General features: G+C 41.4%; 1 protein-coding gene across 1 annotated transcript; it reads left to right on the forward strand.

Annotated features, from left to right (window-relative positions):
- The first annotated feature begins 6,088 nt into the window (after positions 1–6,088).
- On the forward strand, positions 6,089–23,975 carry IYD (iodotyrosine deiodinase). The gene is made up of 6 exons (XM_050894011.1): positions 6,089–6,125; positions 8,022–8,264; positions 17,460–17,654; positions 19,653–19,812; positions 21,654–21,810; positions 23,793–23,975. The coding sequence occupies exons 1-6, from the start codon at positions 6,089–6,091 to the stop codon at positions 23,973–23,975; spliced, it is 975 nt and encodes a 324-aa protein (XP_050749968.1).
- The last annotated feature ends 273 nt before the right edge of the window (positions 23,976–24,248 follow it).

The raw sequence follows: 24,248 nt of genomic DNA on the forward strand, positions 1-24,248 counted from the left end.
CCAGGGAAAGCTGCAGCTTCTTTCTCTAGGAGGGAAGATGGTAAATGTTAATCACCCCTCGGCAACTTGTCAGGTGGTGGGCTGCAACCTGAGAGGAGCGATTTGCTGATTAGCTGATGTGACAGGTAATGAAATAAATATGTACACACAGGGTAAACGTAACAGTAGAGCTGGGCAAGAGATCTGCATCTCCTGAAGTCTTAGATCAGTGATTCGGGAGAAAAAATGTTTTCCTTTCTGGCCTTAGGGAAAAGGGTGAAAATATCTTTGTCAGGTTCTTTGTGGTGGTCCTTTAAGTTCTCTGTGTGCTTGGGATTGTTCTTTAAAAGGGTGACTCGAGATGGGAAGGAGATCTGTAATCCTGGTCCCTTGGCATGTGGCTTTGCAGCCTCAGGGCCCCTGTGGAACATGCCAACCCGACCACCCAGCTATCCCATCCTCCCCAGATACCAAGATATTTCACATTATCAGACACTCTAAAAATGTCTGCCACAGTGCCTGATGCCTCTGTGGTTTACCTGAGAGCTGGGTCAGCGTATGTGTGTGTATGCACAAGCATGGCCATCTTCACTTCCCAGCTTCCCTTTGCAAGCAACAGATGTTGGAGCAAGGGAGAGGGAAATACTGGAACAGCATCATCCTTTATGCAGCCAAACCAGAGTCACAGTGACAGTTAATGCTTGTCAGAAGGGAGGAAGGGTTTTGCTTGGAGGCATTTCCAGGGGGCTGCAAAGGCCCCTTAAGGAGAGCAAAGAAAGGGAGTTGCTCGCTGTTAGGCTGGGCGAGGAGCCTGTGTGGCCAATCCACTGTCCAAGCAACACTGTAGACAGCGAGGTAGCCCCTGTGAAGGAGAAAAGTTGGAGCAGGATTGGAACTAGGGATGGGCAGACCCAACCCATGGAACAGAGGAGGCTGTGTGTGGATGCCCTTGGCGGTAAGACAGGGCTTCAGCCTTGAGATGGATTTCCTCAGGAGGCTGGAAGACGAAACTCATTCAAAGCATGTAAAGAAGAAGGGGCGGGGGGGGGGGACACGGACGGGACATGACCACCACAAAAAAACCAAATCCTTTGAACATTGCTGTTTATGATTACATAAGAATTCAAGGTTTCCTTCACGTTCATAGCTAGAAACTATTTTCCTAGATGAAGTTTTTAGAGGCTCAGATGTAATCAGCTAAGAAACTCTTCAAATAAGCTAGCTGTGTTTTGATTTGGTGCAAATAAGAAGTGAAGTAATAGGAATAGCTATTCCAGGAATAGCTGAGGCTTTGAAATGCTGATTTTAAATGCTGCTTGCTGCCATTCAGCTGTCCTGTCATAACAGTATGGAACAAAAGACAATTTCCTTCTCTGTAAGCACACCAAAAAAAGTATATTAGCAATTGGAAATAAAAATCCACCTCTGAAAAGTAGAGGGGTTTAATTTTTTCTTTTTTTTACCTTTTATTTTATTTTTTAAATTATTTTTCCCCCCGTATTTCTTCTTTTTGCATCAAAAAGACAATAGCAATGTTTCTTACATCAGCTACAAAGGATATCCAGTTATAATTTCTCTACTGCTGTTACTTGACATCACATCATGATTTGAAAAGTCTGATCATATGGGGCACTGCTATAAATTCACTGTAAACACTCATTCTCCTGCACCATGAACTGATGGGGAAGAGAGATCTGGGATGATGCCTGTGCTGCAATCAGAAGCCCAGGCAGAGCACGTACAGGCTCTGTGTACCTGGGGATGACGGCTGGAGAGCTGCAGCTGCAGGGGTGCCGGCGTGGGGAGCTGCTTGAGTACTTGCCTAGGGTCGTGGCATCATGATGCCTTTGGCATCATGATAACTATGTGGCTCTGACAATGGAGCCGGTTCAGGTCTACCTATACACATGCTTCGGCCCCACACCTCGGGCAGTATGGACATACGGAATCTGCCTTTTTAATTTCTGTCTCTGCATTTTGCCCCTGCCTTCCCCTCTTTGGCCCGATATGCAGAGAATTAATTTGCTGTGATATTTTATCTGGAAAAGGCTACTCTCAACTTGCTGGCTATTGGGAGCGGCCATTGCTACCCCTCCTTCCTCTTCCTTAAACGCCCCTCCTCTGAAGAGGTTATAACAGCCTCTATTAGGCTATGCTCTCCTACCTACCACGTGGCTATTCAGAAATGGCCCTTTATTTTTTCTTACTTTTCCCCATGGGCTTGTATCAAGGGTAACTCACAGAAAAAAACCAGATTTTAACATAGCCTACTATGATTCTATGCCTAAAAGTGATTATAGAAAAATAATATTTTGTCTTTATGTATTTATGTATCCCCATAGTTGGGGCAAATAACTTTCAAGGTCTGTGTTATCTGCAGACCCTTGGTGGTTTTTCACGTAAGTTCAGTGATGTTTTCAGGATCTCTGTTTAGAGAGCTGAAAGTTTTAGAGAGTTCCTGAAAACTCACCCATGCAGCTTTACTTCAATGAGTAGCACTGTTAATGTCTACCAGACTCCTGCCATGGGTAAACTCACTCCTACGTGTTCATGGTGGTAACATTGGTACAGCAGTAGCAAATTGTTCCTTCTGGTATGAATCTGGGGGTAAATTCATCTCTGGGTTAAAATTTAAGTTATATTCTGAAATCAGAAATATTTTTAGGACCACTTTTGTCCTGTTGAGCACGAGTAATGGTTTGTCTGGTACCACAGATCCTAATAAATGGATTATTCTATTTGGAAAGATATTAATGAATCATGTTGTCTATTGCTAGGTTATTTCTTCTGCCTTGTAATATATAAATACAGGGAACTTGCAACTGAAGGGCGGTATACTGAGGACAAATGGAAAGAATTACTCTATTGCATTGTGCGTTGTTGTCTCGTGCTTTTGCTGCTATGGGATGTAATTGTATTACCCACTGTACCGTTAGATTTCAAAAGGCTAGTTCATAAGCAGTGATAACATTTGTGGCAATCTGAGCTAAGTTAATGAAAAAGATAATAAAATCTAATGCTACAGGGCAAGATATCTGGTATCTCCAGGGGTCATAAAGAGATCATACAGCTGTCTCGGGGGAAGGGAAGGAGGCGGTTGTATGTGTGGAGTGCAGAAGAGGCAATAGACAGCAGAAAAGTGAGGGTCACCTTGCTTAGAAGCACTGTGTGCTGGTCACTGACAGAGGCAGGAGGGTATGTGCTAGATGTATCACAGAGATGAAGATGCTTATCAAGCTAATGATATTTTTAGTGATGCCAATACCTAGTGATGTATGAGTTTCAGCCGATCCCAGACACTTGTCTCTATGTGTTGATTGGGAAATTGGATTAAGTAGTTCATGTGTGCTTCTGCCTTGCCCATAGCAGACATATACTGAGTTGGGGGCTGATTGTGGATGGCATTGGAATAACATTTTTTTTTGTTTTTCAGTAAACACCAACTCCAATCTGAAACTTACTTCTGTCCCTGATGCCAATGTAATATTTTACTGCATCTCTAGACAATACCCAGTGGCGACTTTTTCCTGCTTCTAACTATAAACACAGCAAGTTTTCTGTGTGGACACTTTCACCACCACTTATTGGTATACCACTTGGGGGTCCCGACAGTGGCTTATGCACTGACTAGTAGCAGAAATAGTGCACTTGTTCCTTGTAGGTGTGTAACTGATGATGTTCAGCAAGAGACATGCGCAATGGTAATTGTAGTCAGCACCCAACAATGTGTTTTCTCTCAGACTTGTGCTATATTTATTGCAATTACCTCCTTCATCCTACTCTGCTTTTTTGTACATTCCCTGTTAGCATTCTTCTTTTTCTACTACTGCTCTCCTTTACACAGATCTGCTTTTGACTGAAGTAAGAATTCGCATACCAAGTCCTAGCCATCTGAGGCCATCTAGCGCTATAGCCCGTGTCTGTACATGGCCAAGGGTAGATGATTAGGAAAAACGAGAAGGCTAAGGTCTGCACGAAAGGTTCCCTCCTTCCACATGTCTTCCCAAGTCTCAAAGACTTCCTAAATTAAATGTTCTAACTACCATACTGTGCATTTGATAGTTAATCCAATCTGAACAGATGTATTGAATCCCTTTTTGAATGTCTAGATATTATTGGTTTCCTGTAGCATCCAGTAAGAAGTCTTAGGAGTTCTCCAATAAAGTACTGATAGAAAAACATAGGTAGGAAAGACTGTGGGGGCTGATGGTTTTGGTTCTGCCTAGCCATTCATAGTCTCTTTCCCTTCTACCTCTGTGCATTTATGTAGCTCACATTCACCCTGTATAGATAATATGTTCATTGATAATTTGTGCATTTGGAGGCCCTCCTATCATTTACTTCTTTTGTGTAACTCTTCTGTTAGACCCCATATGCACATAAGAACTCATCAAGAGACTTGACCCAGCCTAGCCATGAGGCAATCTCATAGTAATGCCATGAGACTCCTCTAAGCCGGATGAGAGGGGTATGCTGAGGTAAGGGGGATGATGGGAAGAACCAGTGGGGAATATCCAAAGCAGAGATAGAGCTGCATAACTTAGAGCTCATGGCTGGGTGCTGAAAGGTGGCTTTGCCTTCACACAGTGAATCTACTGTAGGATGGTAAAACAGGAGAGATGGTCAGTCAGTCGGTCCCACAACCCTCAGCAGCAGAATCCCATGAGCTTAGTGCAGAGCTAACACACTGCATGGTACCACCTAGACACATCCTTGTAGCCTATAAATGACATTTGCTCGTCACACATTTTTGCTTTGAGAAGAATAAAGGGCTACATTTGATACTTGAGTACATTTTTTTTCTTCAGAACAACAACTACACACAGAATTTAATCAGAAATATTAAAGAAAGAACTTTTGGTCCAAAAGGCTTTAGTATGATGGTCTCTATCTTTTAAGAGTGTTTACATGGATTTCATGCAGTAATACTTGAGTACTTTGGTGTTCTCAATAGCTGTATTTCTATCAAAATTTTCTAGCTTCTTTCCACGTCTGTCAGAAAAGCTTCATTAATTCCTAGGAGTAAGGTTATTTCTAATGTTTCTTCCAACTTTTTTGAAACTCAAAAAAAAAAAAAAATCCAGCTGCTAGGCTTTAGGGTTTACAGTAGAACAGAAGAAATAATGGTAATAAATTTGCTAGAACTTGTCATGATAATAATAATTACATTTCTATAAAGCTTGGATTGAAGAAAATCCAACAGAAAAACTGATTAAATTCTACCATACAAAAATTGACTGCTTCCACCCACTCCTTCCCACAGTTCCTCAGAGCATCACTGTGTTTATATTTTGAATGTCTATGGTATTGAGTTATTGAAACTAAATCAAGTTTTAATAAAACAAGGTATTGTGGGATTTCTGTGGGGCTGAAGTTCAAGCTAACAGTCTTGAATATATAACACCAAATATAGATTTTTGCTTAAGTTAATACCAAAGGGACTTTTATTTAGCTTGCTTTCTTTCTCCGCTCTACAAAAGAAAAATTAATATCTCATCACCTCTAAGAAAGTCAAAGTTATTCCAGAAGAGTGAGAGATTACAAAGTTCCCAGCATTGCAAATAGAGGTAGTTATTTTAAACAATAGCATTCAACCTTCTGTGTTGCTTTTCTTGCTCTTTCAGCACAGACCTGTCTCTCCTCAGGACAGATTCTCAGCTGCAAAGCATTCAGATCCTAATTCATGTGTATGTGAATATTCAAGGTTAACAAGAATATATTCCCTGTGGGAGAAACAGTCAGTGCCATTCAGACTGCATTCCTTTTTCCTTCCTTGCCATAGAGTAGGCTGCTGAAAATGTGTCTGATGAAAATGCAGGTTCCTATTCTACTCACATGAACAAATTCAGTGTTTCTAATTGGGATTAGGTGAAGTATCTGTCCCCATGACTGGATGGCCAGCAGGCAGGACAAATGAGTTTAAATATCTGCTCTAAATCGAAGACAGAGAAGACAAATTTAACTCTTTTTCCCACATGATAATTGTTGTCCTTTCTATTCCTGTACAGTGTATGGGTTTTGAGGCTTTTTTTACATGCAGCCCAAGATCAATGACCCCAGCAGGTGTCCCAGGTCACAACTTGACTGGAGAGCAGGGAAGAGAACATTCATGGCTCGAGTTTTCAAGCAGGTTGCCAATTTAGCCAGAGGTAGGTGCCTGTCTATTGCCAGCTTTACTGGATTAGATTAGAAACCTAAGCACAACTTTTGCATGTTCTCTTTATTTCATCTCTGGTGGACTTATGCAGGCATTTGGCTGGTTCTGGGGGTACCCTTCTTACAGAGACCCCAGGCATTGCTTGGAAGGACCAGGACCTACGGGGACCTGGGGACTGTGTGTTGGAGTAGGATGCACTGCAACAGCAGTAAAGTATTCATTCTTTATCTGAGCTGGGTGGCTGAGAAAGTCCAGCCTGGGTACAAGTTGTGAGGCAGTTTCATTTTGCCTCTAAGCACATCTAGACAGTATGCGCACAGCTGAGCAATTTGCTTGGCCTTGCCCCTTTTAACACAAGGAGCTTGTATTAAAAGAGCATACATGACTGGACCGTCAGCCAGACTATCATGATGCGTAGCCAACCAGTATGGCCACACATTCCTCTTCCTGTGCAGTAACCTGGTCATTAATCTGTGCTTCCCGACACACAGACCCTTCCTCAAGGCAGCTGGCAATATTTGCTGAAGCATGGGAAGGTAGGGAGCCTTTGGGGTGGCAGTGTCAAATGGGACCAGTAAGGGTGTGCCCAGTGCTGCAAAACCAGTGGGGGGAGAGACATGAGTGGCTAGGGTATGGACTGAGAACCTGTCAGGATGAAACCTGTGCATACCCCAACTTCTTCTGTCTCCCCTGTGTGCCCTGGTTTCCACATTAAGGAAACGGGGGGTGCTCTAGGCAGGACCTGCAATGCCCCACAGCAGGTGCCAGTCACAGTGTGTGACGTGCCAGGGCCCTGGGACACACCGTCTCCTGGAATGGTTACAGCCACGACTGTTCCCACCTACCTAGGGTGGGCTTATCCAAAATTCTGATTAACTTGCCATGGATGCAGAGACTTCAGAGCTGGCCCTGTGCAGCATGAGATAAGGCTTGGCAGGGCTGGTGCTTAGCTGGTGCTAAAAAGGGCTGATGGGTGCTGGTGACTGCATGCAGTCAGTACCCCTGTACCCTGCTCTCCAGCACACCCCTCAGCACTTTCATTGTCCAGTATGTCCCAACAGTCCCAGATAAAGACATCAATTCAGTGCTGCTGTGCTGATTGAGTTCTCAAGCAGCTGGCTGAGGTAAAAAATGGGTTAAGCATTTAGACATTGACCATTCTTGGATTAGACCAGGATACTATCACTTTTTAATCTTTCCTTTGATTAGATAGCGGACTCACAGTTTTAAAATTCACTGCAGCATAGATATTCAGCCCTCAAATATTTCTTACTTTGATTCCCTGAATAATTCTTTTTTCTTCCCCCAGAACATCCAGGATGAATACAGGGTTCTGTGGATCATCTCATTCATGCTTCATACGGAGGTAATGCTGCCACTTTACTTATCTGTTTTATTGACCTGTTTACATAGCCAAGGGTGGCGCTGCAAGCTGATATTCAATTGGTGATATTCTGATTTCCTGGGGTACGTGCAAATGACTAATTTTATGAGTTAAACATTGAAGAGATGCCATCAGTTTTTAAAAGTCACATTCCCACTTGGCTCTTTCTCATAATCATTGTTACAAGCAAGGTTACTGGGATCACCATAACAATAAAAATAAGCGGGGAGAAGTGTTTTGCCTTAGTCTGGGGTTTTGGAAGATCTTTTTTTTTTTATTTTGCACTGGACAGCATTTATGCATTTGTATGGTCAGTGCTACTGCTTGCAGTTTATAAGCAGTTTCTTCCCAGAAAATATATAACCTGGGTCTGCTTAACAGCAGGAGCACATCACAGATGAGATTGTGGGGGCGGTGGCTGAAAAGTAGAAGCGGGATAGGGTGAGGACTGAACCTTGGGTCCACCCCTTTCTGCTTACTGCCGTTCTGCTCTTCCCTTTTCATCCTCTCCTTTTCGGGAGAAACTACTGAACTTGGAAGGAAGGCTCCACGTTTCCATAGTCATGGCACTCTTTTCTTCCCTAACCCCAGTCTTTATAGCCATTATATGTGTTTTGATTGGGGTAATACTGAAGAAGACTAATGGAGGGAAGGAAAAATGTGAGACTAAAAGCAAGCCTCTGTCTCGCCCATGGGTGGATGAAGATTTAAAAGATGGCACTGACCACCACTTAGAGGAAGAAGGTAAGAAAAATCTTACCTATCTGAGCACTTCTGTTGTTTGGATTTTATCTGCTGATATGAGTAAAGAAGATGCAATCTTCTGGACTTCTCCACAGTGATAGCAATGCACAGTGCTGTGCTGCTGCTGTGCCCTGAGCTTGTCAGCTCCCTGGAAGGAGGCTGTCCTCATGCCATGTCACTCTTGGTGTAAATCTCTATTTCCTCCAGATTCTGCAGGTCAGAGTGCAAAAAGAAAATGCATTTTCAAAGAAAGACCCCTGTCTGTCCCTCTGCACAGCAGATCTCAGACCTATGAGGGACTTTATGGGCAATGTAGGGAAAGAAAGGAGATACTGCTGAACTTCCTCCCACCTTTTCTCAGGCCTCATTAGTGTTAGCAAAGGGAAGACCTGGGCAGAGAGTTTCTATCTGCAAGCTGATTTTATAGATATCTCATCGCACTTTACCATCCAGTGCTACATATTTGATCTCAGCACCCTCAGAAAAGTTGGAAATGGGTTTATTATAGTTATTACATAAGTCCTCCATTTGTGACTTCTGAGAATGTCCATGAGAGCTTTAGCTGGCTTAGCACTGGGATCATTTGGGAGCTATGTTGATCAAATATTTAAGAACGAAATGTGGTGATGGTGCTAATCTGTTCACTCAGCTGCATATTTGAACCTGTACAGAATGCTCCTTTTTTTTCAGTAGTGATTTCTGATGCACAGCTTGGACAAAAGTCTGAGCACAAAATGTGCTCTTCCTTCTTTTTGCTTCCTGACTACCCTCTATAAGCTCCCTTTATTTCCTTGTGAAATAAAAATCTACAGAGTTCTGTTCCTATGAAGTTTTTAAACTTGCAGTTAATACAGCTTTTTTTTTTTCTCAAGCTGGTTTCAAAGGCTTTTTGTGTGTTTTGTCCCATAATGACACATTCCCTGAGTCTGCTTCTAGGAATCTTGAAATTTATATTGTTTTTCTGCACATATACCTATTTCTAAGAACTGTGATTTCTCTTTATTTCTCAGTGTTCAGTGTACTTTGAGTTAGTGTTGTGTATCAGTTTCCAGAAATAGTTGATACTTGGAACATTTTAAACCATGTTGACTATTTCCCAAATACACAAAATTTCTTTAAAAATTAGTTCATATGTTGTATCCTCCTTTGTTCAATGCAAAATAGATTCTGTATAAAATTATCCCATATTTCCTTTGTCACTGATGGCTTACTAGTTCAGTTAAATTGCTGCAAATTAAAATTCCTGTGGGTAGTTCAAGTGATAATCCATGAATTATCAGTGACATCTTTGACTACAGCTGTTTCTATCAGTTTAAAAATTTAGATCCTCTAAATAAACAAACCTATTAGCTCTTAACAAGGAGCCTCACTGCCACAGCTCCATATATAAAATGTTATTCTTTTATGTCTTAGTTGTTTTCCTTTTTATTCAGGTGCTAAATTCAAAACAGTACTAATTTAAAATTGCTTACAAAAAATTGACAGGTAGATAGATGTGTTTGTGCTGTTGCTAAAAGGAGATTTATTTATTTTTAAATAAAATCTCTCCTAATGTACCATGTCGTCCAACGTTAAATTAGGTTTTCTTGCTATGTTGCTTTTAACAACAAATAATCATCTTTCCTGTAATGGTGTGTGATCTAAACCAACATCTTTGCAAAACAGGCATGTCTTTTATCTCAGAAAAATTAAAATAATTGCATCATGCTTAGGGAAGTCTTTCTTCAGCAGGTGAAAGCCCAGCCTAAGTGAGAAGAGAATATGGCCACCTTGGTAAGGATCTGCTACTCTGCTAATGCTATAATTAAGGATCAAAACATCTTCACCTTGTTGTCAATGTTAAAATTTTCACTGACTGCACTAGATGTTGAAATGGAAACATGGATGTAAACAGAGATTTTCTTAATATAAAGAATATTTTACCTGCTGTGTAAATTCTGCTACTTTACTAGTGTATCTTACTTTATCAGAAAAGCTCATTTCTCCTTAAATGTCTCAAGCTGGCTTGTGTTTAAAGATAAAGTTCCTCTGAAGAGAATTTGAGTTAGGTGAGATGAAACATTTTTAAGGCCTTGTCTAAAGCCAGAATCTAGGGCTGCCGTAGGTGAACAAGCTGAATTTTGAACAGCCCCCTGACAGGAAGGGGCAGCTGAAGACCAAGTCTTTCGATACGTGTCCATGACCGAAGTGAGGGCGCTGTGCCAAGAGAGTGAAGCGCTCTGTAGGAAAAGCACTGAACTTGGGCGACATCCGCCCCGTGAACCTTCCCTGAAGTGGCACCAGCAGGGATGTTTGCCCTGAGAGGGGCACACCTTTGAGCAGCAAAGCGTTCAGTGTAATTAGCTGAACTGCTTGGGCAGGCTCAGTAGAGTCACTTATTGGCAGTGAAGGGTAGAAGGGGGAGGGCTAAGTGCTCCTGAGCTTGTCTGTGTTATGCTGTCAGTAGCTGAAGAGAAGGATGTTTCTCAGAGCGGCCAGAAACCCAGTTCTTTGGTTAAGTGGAAAGCATTCACTCAGTCCATTTGTTTAATGCTGTAACTGGCAGTACTTCAGATTTGTTGCATACCCATCTGTCCTGTAACTTTTTCCTTTGTTTATGAGATCCAGAATGAGAGATTGTTATGCTGCGATGGGCAAGACTGATCTGTATGTGTGTATATCTGGCCATGCCTTGCATTAGGCCATGTGTGATTCCCAGTTAGATACAGATGAAAAAGATGTTTCTTCAGCCTTGTCTTGAACAATGAGTCACAAGGGCTCTCTTCTAGTGGTGGGCATCCCATCCCGAAGTGGTGGTACCTCGTCTCCCACTGCTTCAGGTTTACACAATTAGATCTGGACCGTTGCAAAGACAAGTTCAGTCTTTAGCCCAGGGAACTTATTGTATATTGGTCACTTTCTTGGTCATATATTCAGCTCAATACAATTGATGGATAAGGGAGATATATACCCAGTTTACAGTGGTGTGGAGGATGAGGTTGAATTTTATTTGTATCCTTGTTACCCTGGGGATCAGTTGCAGAGATTAATAGCAAAGGCATTTTATTACTACATATTTAATTGTAGGGACTTTGGTGATGTACTCTACTAAGGACTACAAAACAATGTACAAAGGCCCAAATGTTCCATCTCTTCTGAAAATGCACTGCTCATTGCTTGTGATACTTCTTATAATAGACCTCTCCCACTTAGAAGTATTTCTCCTCTCCCCAAGTTCAAAGGCTTCCCATATCTTTTAATAATACTACTGACATCAGTGAGGCAGTAGCAGTTTAATTTTCCAATTCAATGACAGTTCCTGCTTTGTGTCATTTAGGAACACAGGACTTACATGGACATGATGCATCATTGTGTTTATCTCCCTGCTGCTGCAGACAGTTCCAGCCTTTGTCATCGGCTGAATGAATATGAAAACTGGCCTTTTTTGACCCCGTTTCTTTAACCTTGCTGGAAGGCTATTCCAGAACTTCGTGCTATGGGTTAAAAATCCTCCTCTGCCTGCCTGCCCGCCCAAATTTACTTACTACTACACTATACCCATTTTTCCTGTTCCATCCTCTTGTGAGTGTAAAGGATAGTTTTCCAGCTCTGGTGTATACCCTCCTGTGGTTTATAGACAGCAATCAGATTACCTCTCAGCAAATCTTCTCTTTATAAAACAGCCACTCCATTCCTCTGAAGATCTTAAGAAATCTTCTGCAACTATATTCCAGTTTGAGGAAATTTTCACAATGTTTTGATGCTGGCTTCTTTCTTCCAGGGTCTGCCTCTCCCACTTGATACTTCTTTTGCTTAAGACCCCTGACCAATCCTAGAGGTTTCCAGGATCAGCCTGCTAACCACTATTTATAACCCACTAGTAAGGCACTCCATCTCTTTTAGTTCCCTATTAGCCACACACTCACTTCGGGATTGACTTTACTACTGGGATTCCTGTAGTGGCAGATTATGTAGCAGTCTGCCATTAATCACACAAAAAACCACAGGGTCAGTTGCCCAGCATTTTAAGTCCAAAGATCTGAAAGCTTTCTTTATATACATTTAATTGTTTTCCTATGCATCATGTCTTTACACTGGAAAAGAGGATTGGAGAGGAATTCTATGCTTAGGAAGCAATTCCTTAGAGAAGAAACTCAAAGAGCTGGTTTGGAAAGCAAACGCATTGGTCTAGACTGAGGTTACAAGTGAGGTTTCTCAAGGATCAGTCTCAGGACCAATTGTTAATATTATCTAGTGGTCTTTGCATGAAACCAAGGAGTGTACAAGTTAAATTTCTTAATGACATACAACAGGGAGCCAACAACACAGGGAAGTGTCAGTGTAAGTAAAATAAGGGGGCAACAGAAATGAAACGACAAGTTATTGTTCTCAGTGTGAGTTTATGTTATTAGGAACTCATGGTAAGAATTTTTGCTACAAACTGAGGCAAAATTTATTACATGATTTGTAGGCTGATTATAATCTCCCATATCAACTGCTGGGAAGAACAAAAACATCATCCTAAAATGTATCGAGAGAGGAATTTCTGATAGAGTTAGAGAAATAGTACTTTTAAAATGAGATTTCACTTGGGATGTCTGAGCCAAAACCATTTCAGATTTGCTTAAAAAGCAGGAAGCCTGATGACTATTGTAAATGTACAACAGAATTGATGGCAATCTTGAGAATGTGGCTAACAAGATAATAGACTGAGTAGCAGGGTGTCCGTTGTCCATCAAAGGATGGAATACACAGAGATGTAAACAAGACATTTGTAGTATTGTATAACGTGAACGTACAAACAGGAATATGTCTAAACACAGCAATTAAAGATATAGAGAGTATGCACTAAACAGATGGTGCTGATAATGATTTTAGCTTAGCATATGGATGATGTTAACTGCTAAGAATGAATGGTAGACACATGGTGGAAGAGAATAAATAATAGATGAATTTATTAAAAAAAAAAATTGCCAGGAGAGTTTTGGTTTTGTGTGTCAGTTCTCTCACTTCTGGGTTCTTCTCCTGCCTCAGCCAGTACTCCCATTTTGAGTGTATTAAGGTTTTTAAGTTTTGCTTCCAAAACTTAAGCTTAGATATGGTGATTCACACACTTTCATTCTCACTAGTCACCTTCCCTTTCTCCCATGTTCAAAATCTTTGAAAGGACATTTCTTTTTTTCGCCATGTTATTATTAAGTTGAACCATCTTGACCACACAGCAGCTTCACTTCTTTTCTTCTCCTCTATTTACATGGCAAAAAAAATAACAAACCACAAAACAAACAAACAAACCTCTCAAAATTTAACTCAGCTTGACCTTAGATAATACTGCAAGTTTTATACTTCCTGTTTTACAAAGTCTAGGTTTCTGTGCTAACTAATCCTTTTTTTCCATTCCTAGCTGCCTATAGATCATTTAATTGAGATGTTTATTCAACCAATTACATCTAAGATGATTTTTATACCTCTGATTTAAAGAAATGCCAAATCTCTCTGCTTCCTGACCCCTGAATTCTTCAATCTGAGTTCTCCAACTTAATTTTTCTTAATCTCTTATTTTCCCCAAGTTTGTTCTCTTAAAAATTGAGAGCCACAGTTATAGACCTACTTTTCCTTACCCTTTCATTTAGTCAATTAAATTGAATGAACTGATAATATCAGTTTAGGGGTACTTTTTTTTTTTTTTTTTTTGGTGGTGTCCTCCCCTTTCACTGAAACCAAAGCTAAGAGAGTCACTGCACCAAGAGAAGAACAGGTCATTTGATTAATTGAATTAATTTTGGTATTGGATGCTTCAGCTGGGAAGCCTGGTTTCTAGTATTATCATATTTCCTCTTTGGTCTATACCTGGAAAGCTATGCTTCCGCCAGGTACTTCGTAACAATGATGTGGCTGAGGCAATATGACTCTCTTAAAGGTGTGTCCTGATCTAGATGTGACCTTGGGGGCCTTTGTAGGCTTCACACTATCCCAGAAGACAGAGCATCTCAAAAAGCAACCATTTTTTTAGCCACGCTGCTTTTTTATTTCTTTACAATCTCCTACAACATCAATTATTACCTATTTTTATTTATATGCTTCCAGCACAAGTCAAAGCAGGTGCTGCTGTTGTTATTGCATCTTCATTCTTCCCTCCCTGTCACATGTTTCATGTCCTGTACAGGCACTGATAGCTCGTCCAGTTTGCTGTCTAAGCCTCTGCACTCAATGGGCCACAAGAACATCCTCTTTGGATTAAGTATACCATCTGAGTCAGTTCTCTGACTACTGTCCTCATCCATATAAGTAATTTAATCCTGCTCTTCATCCTTCTGTCCTTCAACATTCATGTATGTATTGATGGTTTATCATCTACCTGACTTTCCTCTCCTTGTGTTTCAAAACCAGGTACAGAGATTACACAAATTTCCTCCAGCCTTTGCTCCGATTTGACAAACCTCCTTTGTAAAGATTTTCAGTATTTTATAGATGAGTCTCAGTATCTCTAACTCAAAATGATTGTTGATAGTTTTGCAGTAATACGAGAAAAAGAGGTGACCAAGCAGGGCTTGGATTTGCTTAGGAGCCAAGGTTAGACCATCGAGTCTCCTCCATCAGTGTCTGATAAAAGGTACGGTGCATTGAATGTATGCTATCATTTCCTACTTTCCAAACTTTAATAAAAACCTCGTCATAAGAAAGTAAGTAGTGAGAGCACATAAGAACTCTTGGGTCCTGGAGTTAGTTTTATTTGCCTGTTTCTAGGCTAGAAATAGCCTATTTCTATTTCCCAGGACACTCAACATAGTAAACTTGTGAAATGGATAGAAATGATCGCTACAGCACATTGATATAAGCACAAATAATATAGTCTGACCTGCCAAGACACTAATCCAATACCTATTTTCAGTATAGTTTTCTGGTCAGATTCTGCCTTCTGATAGACAATGCACAACCTCAGCTGATTTCAGGAAGTTTTTTGTTATCATAAGGAAAATATTTCTCCCATTTAGAAACTCCTCTTACATGAGTGGCTATGGATAAAATTAAGATATGCATCATTCTGTGTAACTGCTAAATCTCAGTTCAGCAACAAATATCTTTGTTGCAGTTTCAGTACTGCTATACACAAGATGGATTTGGAGAGGGAGAATTAATTTTATTGGACCAATCAAGACAGTTGCATCCAGCTTCCAGGCCTGGAAGTCCTTCAAGAGGAGCTTGCAGGAGATGTTATGTGCCCAAAGCTTGCGTAATTTTCTGTCCTGTCTACATCAATGGACACCTGAATTTCTCTGCTGGCCAGACAGTCCTTGGTCAAGTTGGAAAGGATTGATGAGTTGCCATCTCCCAACTCTCTGTTTTTCCCCTTAGGGTCTTATACATTTTTGGGTCATAACTTTTTCTCTCAAATCCTTTGCTGCCAGCCATCACTGTCTCAGCTTCTGTCTGTGGAAGGTTTTGCATATTGGCTTTTACCAGCTTGACATAGTGGTCCTTGAAGATGGCATCCTATGGTACCATGCATAGCGTGGAAGAGGTGGGAAGGATGCAGCGCTCTAACCGTCTCCCTGCCTCCCCTCCCCAGCTACCCTACCACTCTAAAACATGTAGGATGTTGAACACTGGGTCCCTAGCAGAAGCTCTTCCTCTCAACATCCTATTGCACCACACTACTTGCTAGTGTAAACATAGCCTTTTAACCCTGTGGTATTCCCTTCACTGAGTGTGGAGGAGGAACAGCAAAAAAGTGGGTGTGAAAGTTTCTGAAAGAGAAGATCACCAGAATCCTGGCAAAGGGCAAGTCCTAGTCAGCCGGTTGCTATTGCATGGTAAATAATCTACTTTACTGAGTGTAAACCACAAAGGGAACACTGGGAAGAGGCATCCTCTTCCTTTTTCAGTTTAAGTGTGCAAGATGGCCACAAAAATAATTTTTACAACGGGTCACTGCTTCCCATTACCCTGGAGCCAGGTCCTTGCAGACTGTGACCGAGAGTGCTTAACACAGGCATGAAATGCTACACAAAACAAATTTTCTGGGTGACTTCTTTGTATGCAAAATGAAATGTATGTTGTTTGGGGACCAGAACCATTCTGTTTAGATTCAGCATATGAAACTGGATAAATTGAAGCCTCTTGCGCATGCTGAGCCACACTTGTGAATATTTCACTGCTGCTTATAAAATGAACAAAAAATCAGCCTCGTCTCTAAGGCAACTGCATACTACTAAAACACAGAAATAATTGCTGTTTGAATTTGCACTGGAGATTGCTATGATTCTGGAATAATAGCCTAATGGTGACTGAAAAAGAACTGAAATATTTTTTCCTGACTCAGCCCTCTGTAGCAGATTGCTCAATACTATTGACTAGTCAAAATACAAAATTTAAATGGCTTTAACTTCCACATCATAGTTGCAAAAAATGCTATCCCTGCTGATTCTAGGAATGCAGGGGAGAAAGATGAGATCTCAGAGACAACAGAAGATGCATTTTGTGGTATTAAAAAACCCCAAAGAGACAGATTTCAGTGAAATGAGGAACCATTTTGAGTTCTTAAATTAAAGAGAAGAAACACAATATCCTACATTTGATATGTTGTTATCCTGAGTATAGATGCCTGTCTTCCATTTCCTCTTATGCTGAAAGTATCGTGAAACCAAAGAACTTAACCACGAAGGCACATTTACGCAGAGCCTAGACTTGTAATGCTTCTGCTATGAAACATGAATATGGAAGAAGCTGACATTCAGCTCTTCAGAGGAGATTTTACACATATTGGTAGTTAAGCCCTCTCCTTAACTTCAGTAATTTAATTGATTTTTTTCTTATTAGACTGCTCAGGAAGGAACACACATGTTCACATTTACTTACTGAGAAAAGTGGGCTGAAAGGTTGGCCACCTTTTCACCGCTGTTTCAGCTTGTAACCTGTTTTTACAGGCAGGCTTGCAGACTGAAGTGGAGAAGGCCATAACTTCTTTGTGGATCACACTTGCTACAGCCAGCCAGGACCCTCCTGCCTCTTGGTATTTAAACAAGGTGTTTATTCACTAGCTGGAGCTAGGGATCAATGCGTCGTGTCAACTGGAACCTCAGACTTTGCCTTTCCAGTGGTGTAGAAGTGCAGTCTATGCCAAAGCAGGCCAAAGTGCATTACGGTGGTGCATGCCGAAGATATAAACAGCGTTGTCCAGCAAAAAAATCCCTAACCACTTTTATTTTCTTGCAGAGGTTGATGAAGAGTGGCAAGGACTGGATGAAAACGTTGCCCATGTCCCTTTCTTTGCGGAGCGCTACTCTGAGGCCGAAATGATTAAAAGGTCACAGGTGTTTTACGAGCTTCTTAATAAGAGGCGGTCGGTCAGGTTTCTCAGTGATGAGCCGGTCCCCAGGGAGGTTATCGATAATGTCATCAGAACAGCAGGTAGGGTACTGAGCGGTTCAAGGTCTGACAAAAAAAAAAGGATCAGCATTGCTGTTCAACTGTGTAAAAGTGATGTGGAAAAGCCAAGGGAATTGGCATTTGGCTTGTGGTTTTCCTAGATTCACCTGTAGCCATAAGGAATGAGCACCCATTGATCGATTGGAAATTACTGAGCTTGAACAACTATATGTCGGGGACTGGTTTGGAACATTACCAATTCTTTTGTATTTGCAGTGCATGCAAAAGGGAAAAAGCATTCCAACAGCATGAAACAAACCCTTTCATTTTCAAGCTTTAAAAAATGTTATTTAAAATAAAATTGGTGTACAGTTTAGTGAGACATCTTTCAAATAGAAATATTGAAGTGTTTTCTCTCAAAAATGTCAAACCATGTGTACTTCACATGCTTTAAAATTTCATATATTATGATATTTATCATGTGTGGATTTTGTTTGCTGATTTTTTTTCCCTGAACAAATTGATGAAATTGTCTCAGCCATGCAAAATACTTTGGTTGACATAAATGGTTGGGGTTTACTATGGGAAAAAAGTAAAAGGACTTTCAACATTAGTGCCAGGCCCCTGTTGCATGTGACTGGAGTGTTATGCTGAGGACCCTGATCGAGGTTATTTGACTGAATGTCAGAAATGAATTTTCTTTTCTTTTCTTTGAGAATTTATGTGTTTCAAATCATTACTGTCATGTCCTGGCCTAATCTCATCTCTGCTTTAGTAACATTGACTTCAGGCAGGAGTGGTTTTGACCCTCATTATTTCTCCTATTCTATGAACCAGCTGCTGCTAGTACAGAAAATATTCACAAGCTGCCTTAGAGAAAAGTTCAGTAGCCTCTAGCAGGATTAATAATACAGAGATTCTTAGCATTTGAGGTGCATTGTTTTCCCTTTAAAAACTGTGAGCAGCTTTGTTACTGCACTGTAATGAGTCTCCATCTTCCTCTAATTAGGTGGGAGTCATTAAGACACTGAGCATGTTTTGGCAAATGCAGCAATGCGAACAAGCCTGGAGTGCAGATGAAGTACTTAGTAACCCTGAAAGCTTTGGACTGTGTAGAGAAAAAGAAAACAAAGCAAAGCATAAATGTCATCAGTTCTTACCCAAACCTGAGGAGAGGCAAGGTTCACGATATAAACACATTTTAATATAGAAGATAGTTCAAGCTGCTTATTCAGTGTTTCTCAAACTGAAATCAGTGCTTAGGTAAGCAAATATTGTATGTGTTCAAGACCTTCAAATATTTTTAGAATGTGTTTGAGGGGCTTGAGAGATCTCAACAGCCTCCTTAACCTATTTATCTGTGAACCTGCACAGAAAACTATATTCTTCAGCTGCTGGCTTTCATCCTCTAGGCAGTTAAAATATTCTCCAATGGCATTGGTGTGTAATGATCAGGGCTGAATGAGCAAGTGCAGATTTAATATGTGCACACCTACGTACACCAGCTGTCTTTGGGACAACAAACTCAAACCTGTATGCTATATGGCAGATGTCTGCATTGTGCAGCTCCTCATCTTTGTCAGTCAGCGACAGATTCCTGTGGGTGGTCGCTTAGCCTTGTTTCCCTGAAAGCCATTAGCTTTGCCCTTCAGCTAAAATCATGTCTCAGAGTTGGGTGCAAATTCAGATGGTGAGTTGCTTTCAGCATAATGCTTTGCAGTAACATTACTGTGTGTGCACCATAATACTGCCTCATCATAAGAACCACAATGGAATTTTTACAAATCCCTAACTTTGGTTTCCTGTAAGATGGCTGCATGAAAGGACTAACCTCTGTCATTGTATGGGACTTCACATTCTTCGAGAAAGAAATGAACTGGATTGTCTGCCAGAGCTTATCTCAGTCCTTTTCTTCCCATCTCATCCACTTGCTTTCCCATTGCTCTGTTGGTCAGCTTGAAAGCTCACAAGGAAGAGCTGAGACCTCTCACTGCGCACCCTCCTTCCTGGGTTTTCATCTTTCCCTGTTTTTGTATGAAGGTACTTCACCCAGTGGAGCGCACACTGAGCCCTGGACCTTTGTGGTAGTGCAAGATCCATATCTAAAACATAAGATTCGTGAGATCGTAGAAGAAGAAGAAGAAATCAACTACAAAAAAAGGATGGGAGACAGATGGGTTAATGACCTGAAAAGACTGAGGTATGAAAAATTTGGCTAAGGGGTTTGAAGGGAGCTGTGTTTTAGTCTAGGAAAGACTATACTGGGAAGTTTTAGTCATACTTTTTTTTTTTGCATTTTTTTCACTTATTTTCAAGAAGAAAAAAAAACAAAACCAAAACCTTGTTTTAAAAATGTTCTTTTGAGTCTGTGCTCCTTAAACTCTCCCCAGTTTTCTGGTGCTGCTCAGGAGGGCAGCTGTAAATATTTCTCACTTCCTGATCACAGAAAAAGAAGGAAGGTGGGGTCAGAGACTGCCCCAGCCAGAGATTTGCCAGGGTCACTATAATGTGGTCCTTTTGCTAATTTAGGTGGGAAGAAAAGACTCCTGTCTGAGGAAAGTGGAGTTCCCACCCAGCAGGAGCTGAAAAAAAAAATTGCTATCTATACCTTAATTCTGGCTGCCTTGTTCTAAGGGCAAGGTGAGATGCAGCACCCAACTGATACACACAAAAGAAAAACTCACTATGCCTGCGTGCTTCAATTTCTTCAGTCTTACCAGAAGAAGGATGAAATAAGTGACTGAGATGTTCAGCACACTCTTTCCTGTTGCATGGCTTTGTCTTGATTTTCAAGATGATGGGAATCTTACTGAAAGCACCATAGTTTAGAAAACTGAAGTGATAAAAGAAGTTTGTCTTGAATTCTTCTAGTATCCTTTTCCATTTCTTCCTCCCTCTCACTTTTAATATATTTCTAAGATTCATGTTTGGAAAGAAAAACTTAAAAATATATGTAGAATTGTGCTTTGGTGGCTGGTTCATAAAATTGCTTCCAGTAGAAGGGATTATATACTCTCCATCTTGAAAATTTTCCAAGCATTTGGTTCCATCATTATTTTTTTTCTATGTAACCTCTGTTGCCATAACTCTTCTCCCAGTTTTTTCCTGTTGTTTGCCAAACAATGAAGCTCCCAAAGTCATTGGGAGCTTTGCTGCTGACTGAGGTAGCCCCAAGGCTTGTCCCTATGCAAGTGCTGAATTATGCAATATTTAATTGTTCCAAATGCCCTCCAAAGTCTGACTGACTTGCTTAACTTCACACAACGGGAAGAGGTCTACTAAGTCTTGGCTTGTCAAATGAAGCATGTGCACAAAGCTTTATAGGGTTGATTTGCCGTACTTGTTTCATGATGTTATTATTTTTCAGGTGCTTATGCGCTATGTAAATTTATGTGCTATGTAAACAACTAAAAGATAGCATTTCTTATATTTTGAGTGAGAACAGTAGAAAGTACACATTTTCTTATCTAAATCCTACATCATAATTGTATATATTGTCATTAAAAAAATTAGGAACCAAATGAATTCTAACAGGGCTGAAATACCCAGAAATAGAATAACGTTTTTTGCTGTGACAATATATTTAGTTTTACACCTTAGACCAAGAAGTTTTGAACTTTTTTGCCAGCAGTTTTCCCTGCAATCACAAAAAAGTTGACACTGCTGGTAACAAGTGGAGCTGCAAGTCTGCAAAATTCCAGGAATTAAATAATCTTAAGGGCAAATGCTCATGAGGCCAGTTCATAGATAAGAAGTCAAGAACTACCTCCTATTTTTATGCAATTCCACTCTTCAGAGTGAGTGCATCAATTCCTCAGCTGAATCTGTTAAAATTGAGAACTCTATTCAAGCTTTTCCTTTTTTTCCGAAATGTTTCTATTTAAGCTGATAATAGTTAATCCTTTGCAGTAAATGTTCTAAGCTTTAGTGTACTGCTATAATTGTCATGTACCTTTAGTGCCCCTTTGCAGACAGTAAATGTGACTTACGGGAAAGTGAAAAGGTTGCAAAATAAATGTTTTAAGCTTTATTCTTTTGCAGAACAAACTGGATCAAAGAGTACTTGGATACTGCTCCGTATCTGATCCTCATTTTCAAGCAGGTATATGGGCAGCTTCCAAACGGCAAAAAGAAGACCCACTACTACAATGAAATCAGTGTTTCTATTGCCTGTGGTATCCTGCTTGCTGCACTGCAGGTACGTTGACAGAACCAACATACTGGGAGTCAATATATTGGTTTGGATTACATACCAAGACTATTCTGCCCAAATGAGGGTGGAACCCAATTTAGATTTTAAGATTATCAGTCCTCTGGGTTACTCCAGTTCCTGGCAATACGTCTTAGTTTTGAATTTTAAAGTTATTATGCACAGGCCTATGTCTGAGAAGGTGGTTCCTATCCTCAATACTGGTTAACAAGAAGAAAAATGTAATGCAACTTACTTCCAGAGTCGTCACTCTTCTCCTGGCGCAGGCTTCAGCCCCTGTGGTTTCTGCCTCATGCTAAGAGGGCTGACAGGGTCTGCAGACTACCCAAGCATGGCTGTGCAGCGCCACACTGGCCCCTTCTTTTCTGTAATCCCTAAAAAATGGCTTGACCCCAAGTCATTTTTAGTACACAATGCTGGAAAAAAAGATCAGGGATATATTTCACAGAACAGGCTGTACTATTTCAATCAGTCTTTCTGAGGCATTTCTGAAAGTGAACTGATTTCTAAAGCTCAGCATGTTTCACACCAGCCAGTTGGATTTTCTCGGTGGTTTCTCAGTGCTCAGTTCTGCTTGTTGTATCTGATGTACTCACACAAGTGTTTAAATAGTGAAGCTAGTCTGATAGTTAACTTGGCCTGTCAGCAGGATAACAGCAAGGTGCCACCTCTTATATTAGGCCAATTTCCTGGCAGGAACTGCCGTTTCTCCTCCATTCTGTTTTGAGTGACACTTCCCTTCCCGCATTGCTGCTCCTTGGGAGGATCTTCAGGATGGGAAATCTGAGAAGTGAGCAGAGCAGAAGCACGTTGCTGGGGTGTTGCTGCTCTGCAGCTGCACAGTGCTTTCTATTTTCCCTCCATGGAGCTGAGAGCAAAGGGAATGCACAGGGAATGGGGCAGAACCAGTACTGTGTCACTAGCGCCTTAGTCGAAGCACTAGGAGTGACAAGGCTCCACTTTCCCCTGAGCCAGCCCACCATCAGGTGGGATTTCTGAGGCTCTCTACCAGCTGTTAGGCTCCTTAGTGCTGTCTCTTTCCCAGCTCCTAGAAATTAATGGACAATAGTAAAGGACACAGTGCCATGGACTCATAACGTTCAGCACCACCACTATTAGCTGTTCTCCTCTTCAGAAGATCGTAGAGATTACTTAACATGAGAGGCCCATTGCCTGAGCACCTCTCCCTGGCTGACTTCTATATCGCAAAGCCTCCCAAAATCCTTGCATTACATAGAGGGAGAGACTGAAATCCACACGTACAACTCTCAGGAAGCACCTCAGCTCTGTGGTCATATCTTGGATAATGTCAGCTCTTTACTATTTGTCAGATTGTTTAGCTTTTTTATGAGATTTCGTATGAGAGGAGGAGTGATACATACACTTATTTTGGGGTTCTGATGTAAGCCAGAACATTGGCCACTGTGAGAGATGGCGACAGACTCCTGTGACAACTTCTGAGGCAGAGCCTGTCCCCCCTGTCCCCGTGAGGTACAGCTCTTGAGCAGGAACAAATGTTCACAAAGCTGTAAGGCATCTTCCTGCCAGCTGTATGGAGGCAAGAACCGAGACATTTCTCTGTATGAGCCAGATGAACCCCATGGGATGATATTCCAGTGATATCGTCACAACTACCTCCCAACTTCACTGCGGCTGTGCGTCCCCCATTACACTGAGCACTGCCTGCAGGCCCCTGCTGTACAGCATACAGACATGTCAGGCAGAATGTGCTGTTGCTGCGGTGGAGAAATGCTGTACTTCTCTGTAAGCAAAGCAAGCATCTTTTATGGTTCCGTTGAAGCTCTTAGTAAATCAGATGTTCTAAAGCCTGCAGTGGTCAGACGGAGTCTAACGAAGCAGCATTTCTGGGCTAGTCAATAGGAGAATGTGTACAGGTCTGGTGGGAATAACGGATACAAATAGAGAGCACAGACCTCCGTCTCACTCCATTGCTGTCTGTCTTGCTGCAGAATGTGGGTCTGTACACCGTGACCTCCACACCCCTCAACTGTGGCCCCCAACTCCGGGTGCTGCTCCAGCGCCCAGCAAACGAGAAGCTACTCTTGCTGCTCCCCGTTGGCTATCCCAAGAAAGACGCTGCTGTGCCTGCGCTGACCCGAAAGTCACTGGAAGATATCATGGTGGTCATGTGAGCCCAGCACCACGAGGAAGGAGCACATCCCTGCTGCCAGCTAGTAAGCAGCAGCCCGCTGAAGTTGTCACTGCTGTTTCTGTGTATCGCCCTCCTACATCACTGCTGCTCTGGCTGTTTACACCTCTATTTCTTTTAGTGCTAGTAATCTACTAATAGCAGTGAGCAGTCAAGCACTGTGCATTTGACAGGTGCTATTACCAATGAGCCCAGGCAGTTGTTCCAGGGGACACGTACAGTGGCATTTAAATGATCTTCATCACTCGATTTTTCG

The sequence above is a fragment of the Gymnogyps californianus genome, chromosome 3, assembly GCF_018139145.2.
Source record: "Gymnogyps californianus isolate 813 chromosome 3, ASM1813914v2, whole genome shotgun sequence".
NCBI classification, from domain to species: domain Eukaryota; kingdom Metazoa; phylum Chordata; class Aves; order Accipitriformes; family Cathartidae; genus Gymnogyps; species Gymnogyps californianus.

What these genes read in the sequence shown, in the direction of transcription:
- IYD (XM_050894011.1), top strand. Translation starts at nt 6,089, where the DNA reads ATGGCTCGAGTTTTCAAGCAGGTTGCCAATTTAGCCA. An exon ending in CCACCACTTAGAGGAAGAAG is followed by an intron (nt 8,265 to 17,459) that starts GTAAGAAAAATC and finishes ATTTTCTTGCAG; the next exon opens with AGGTTGATGAAGAGTGGCAA. An exon ending in AATGACCTGAAAAGACTGAG is followed by an intron (nt 19,813 to 21,653) that starts GTATGAAAAATT and finishes ATTCTTTTGCAG; the next exon opens with AACAAACTGGATCAAAGAGT.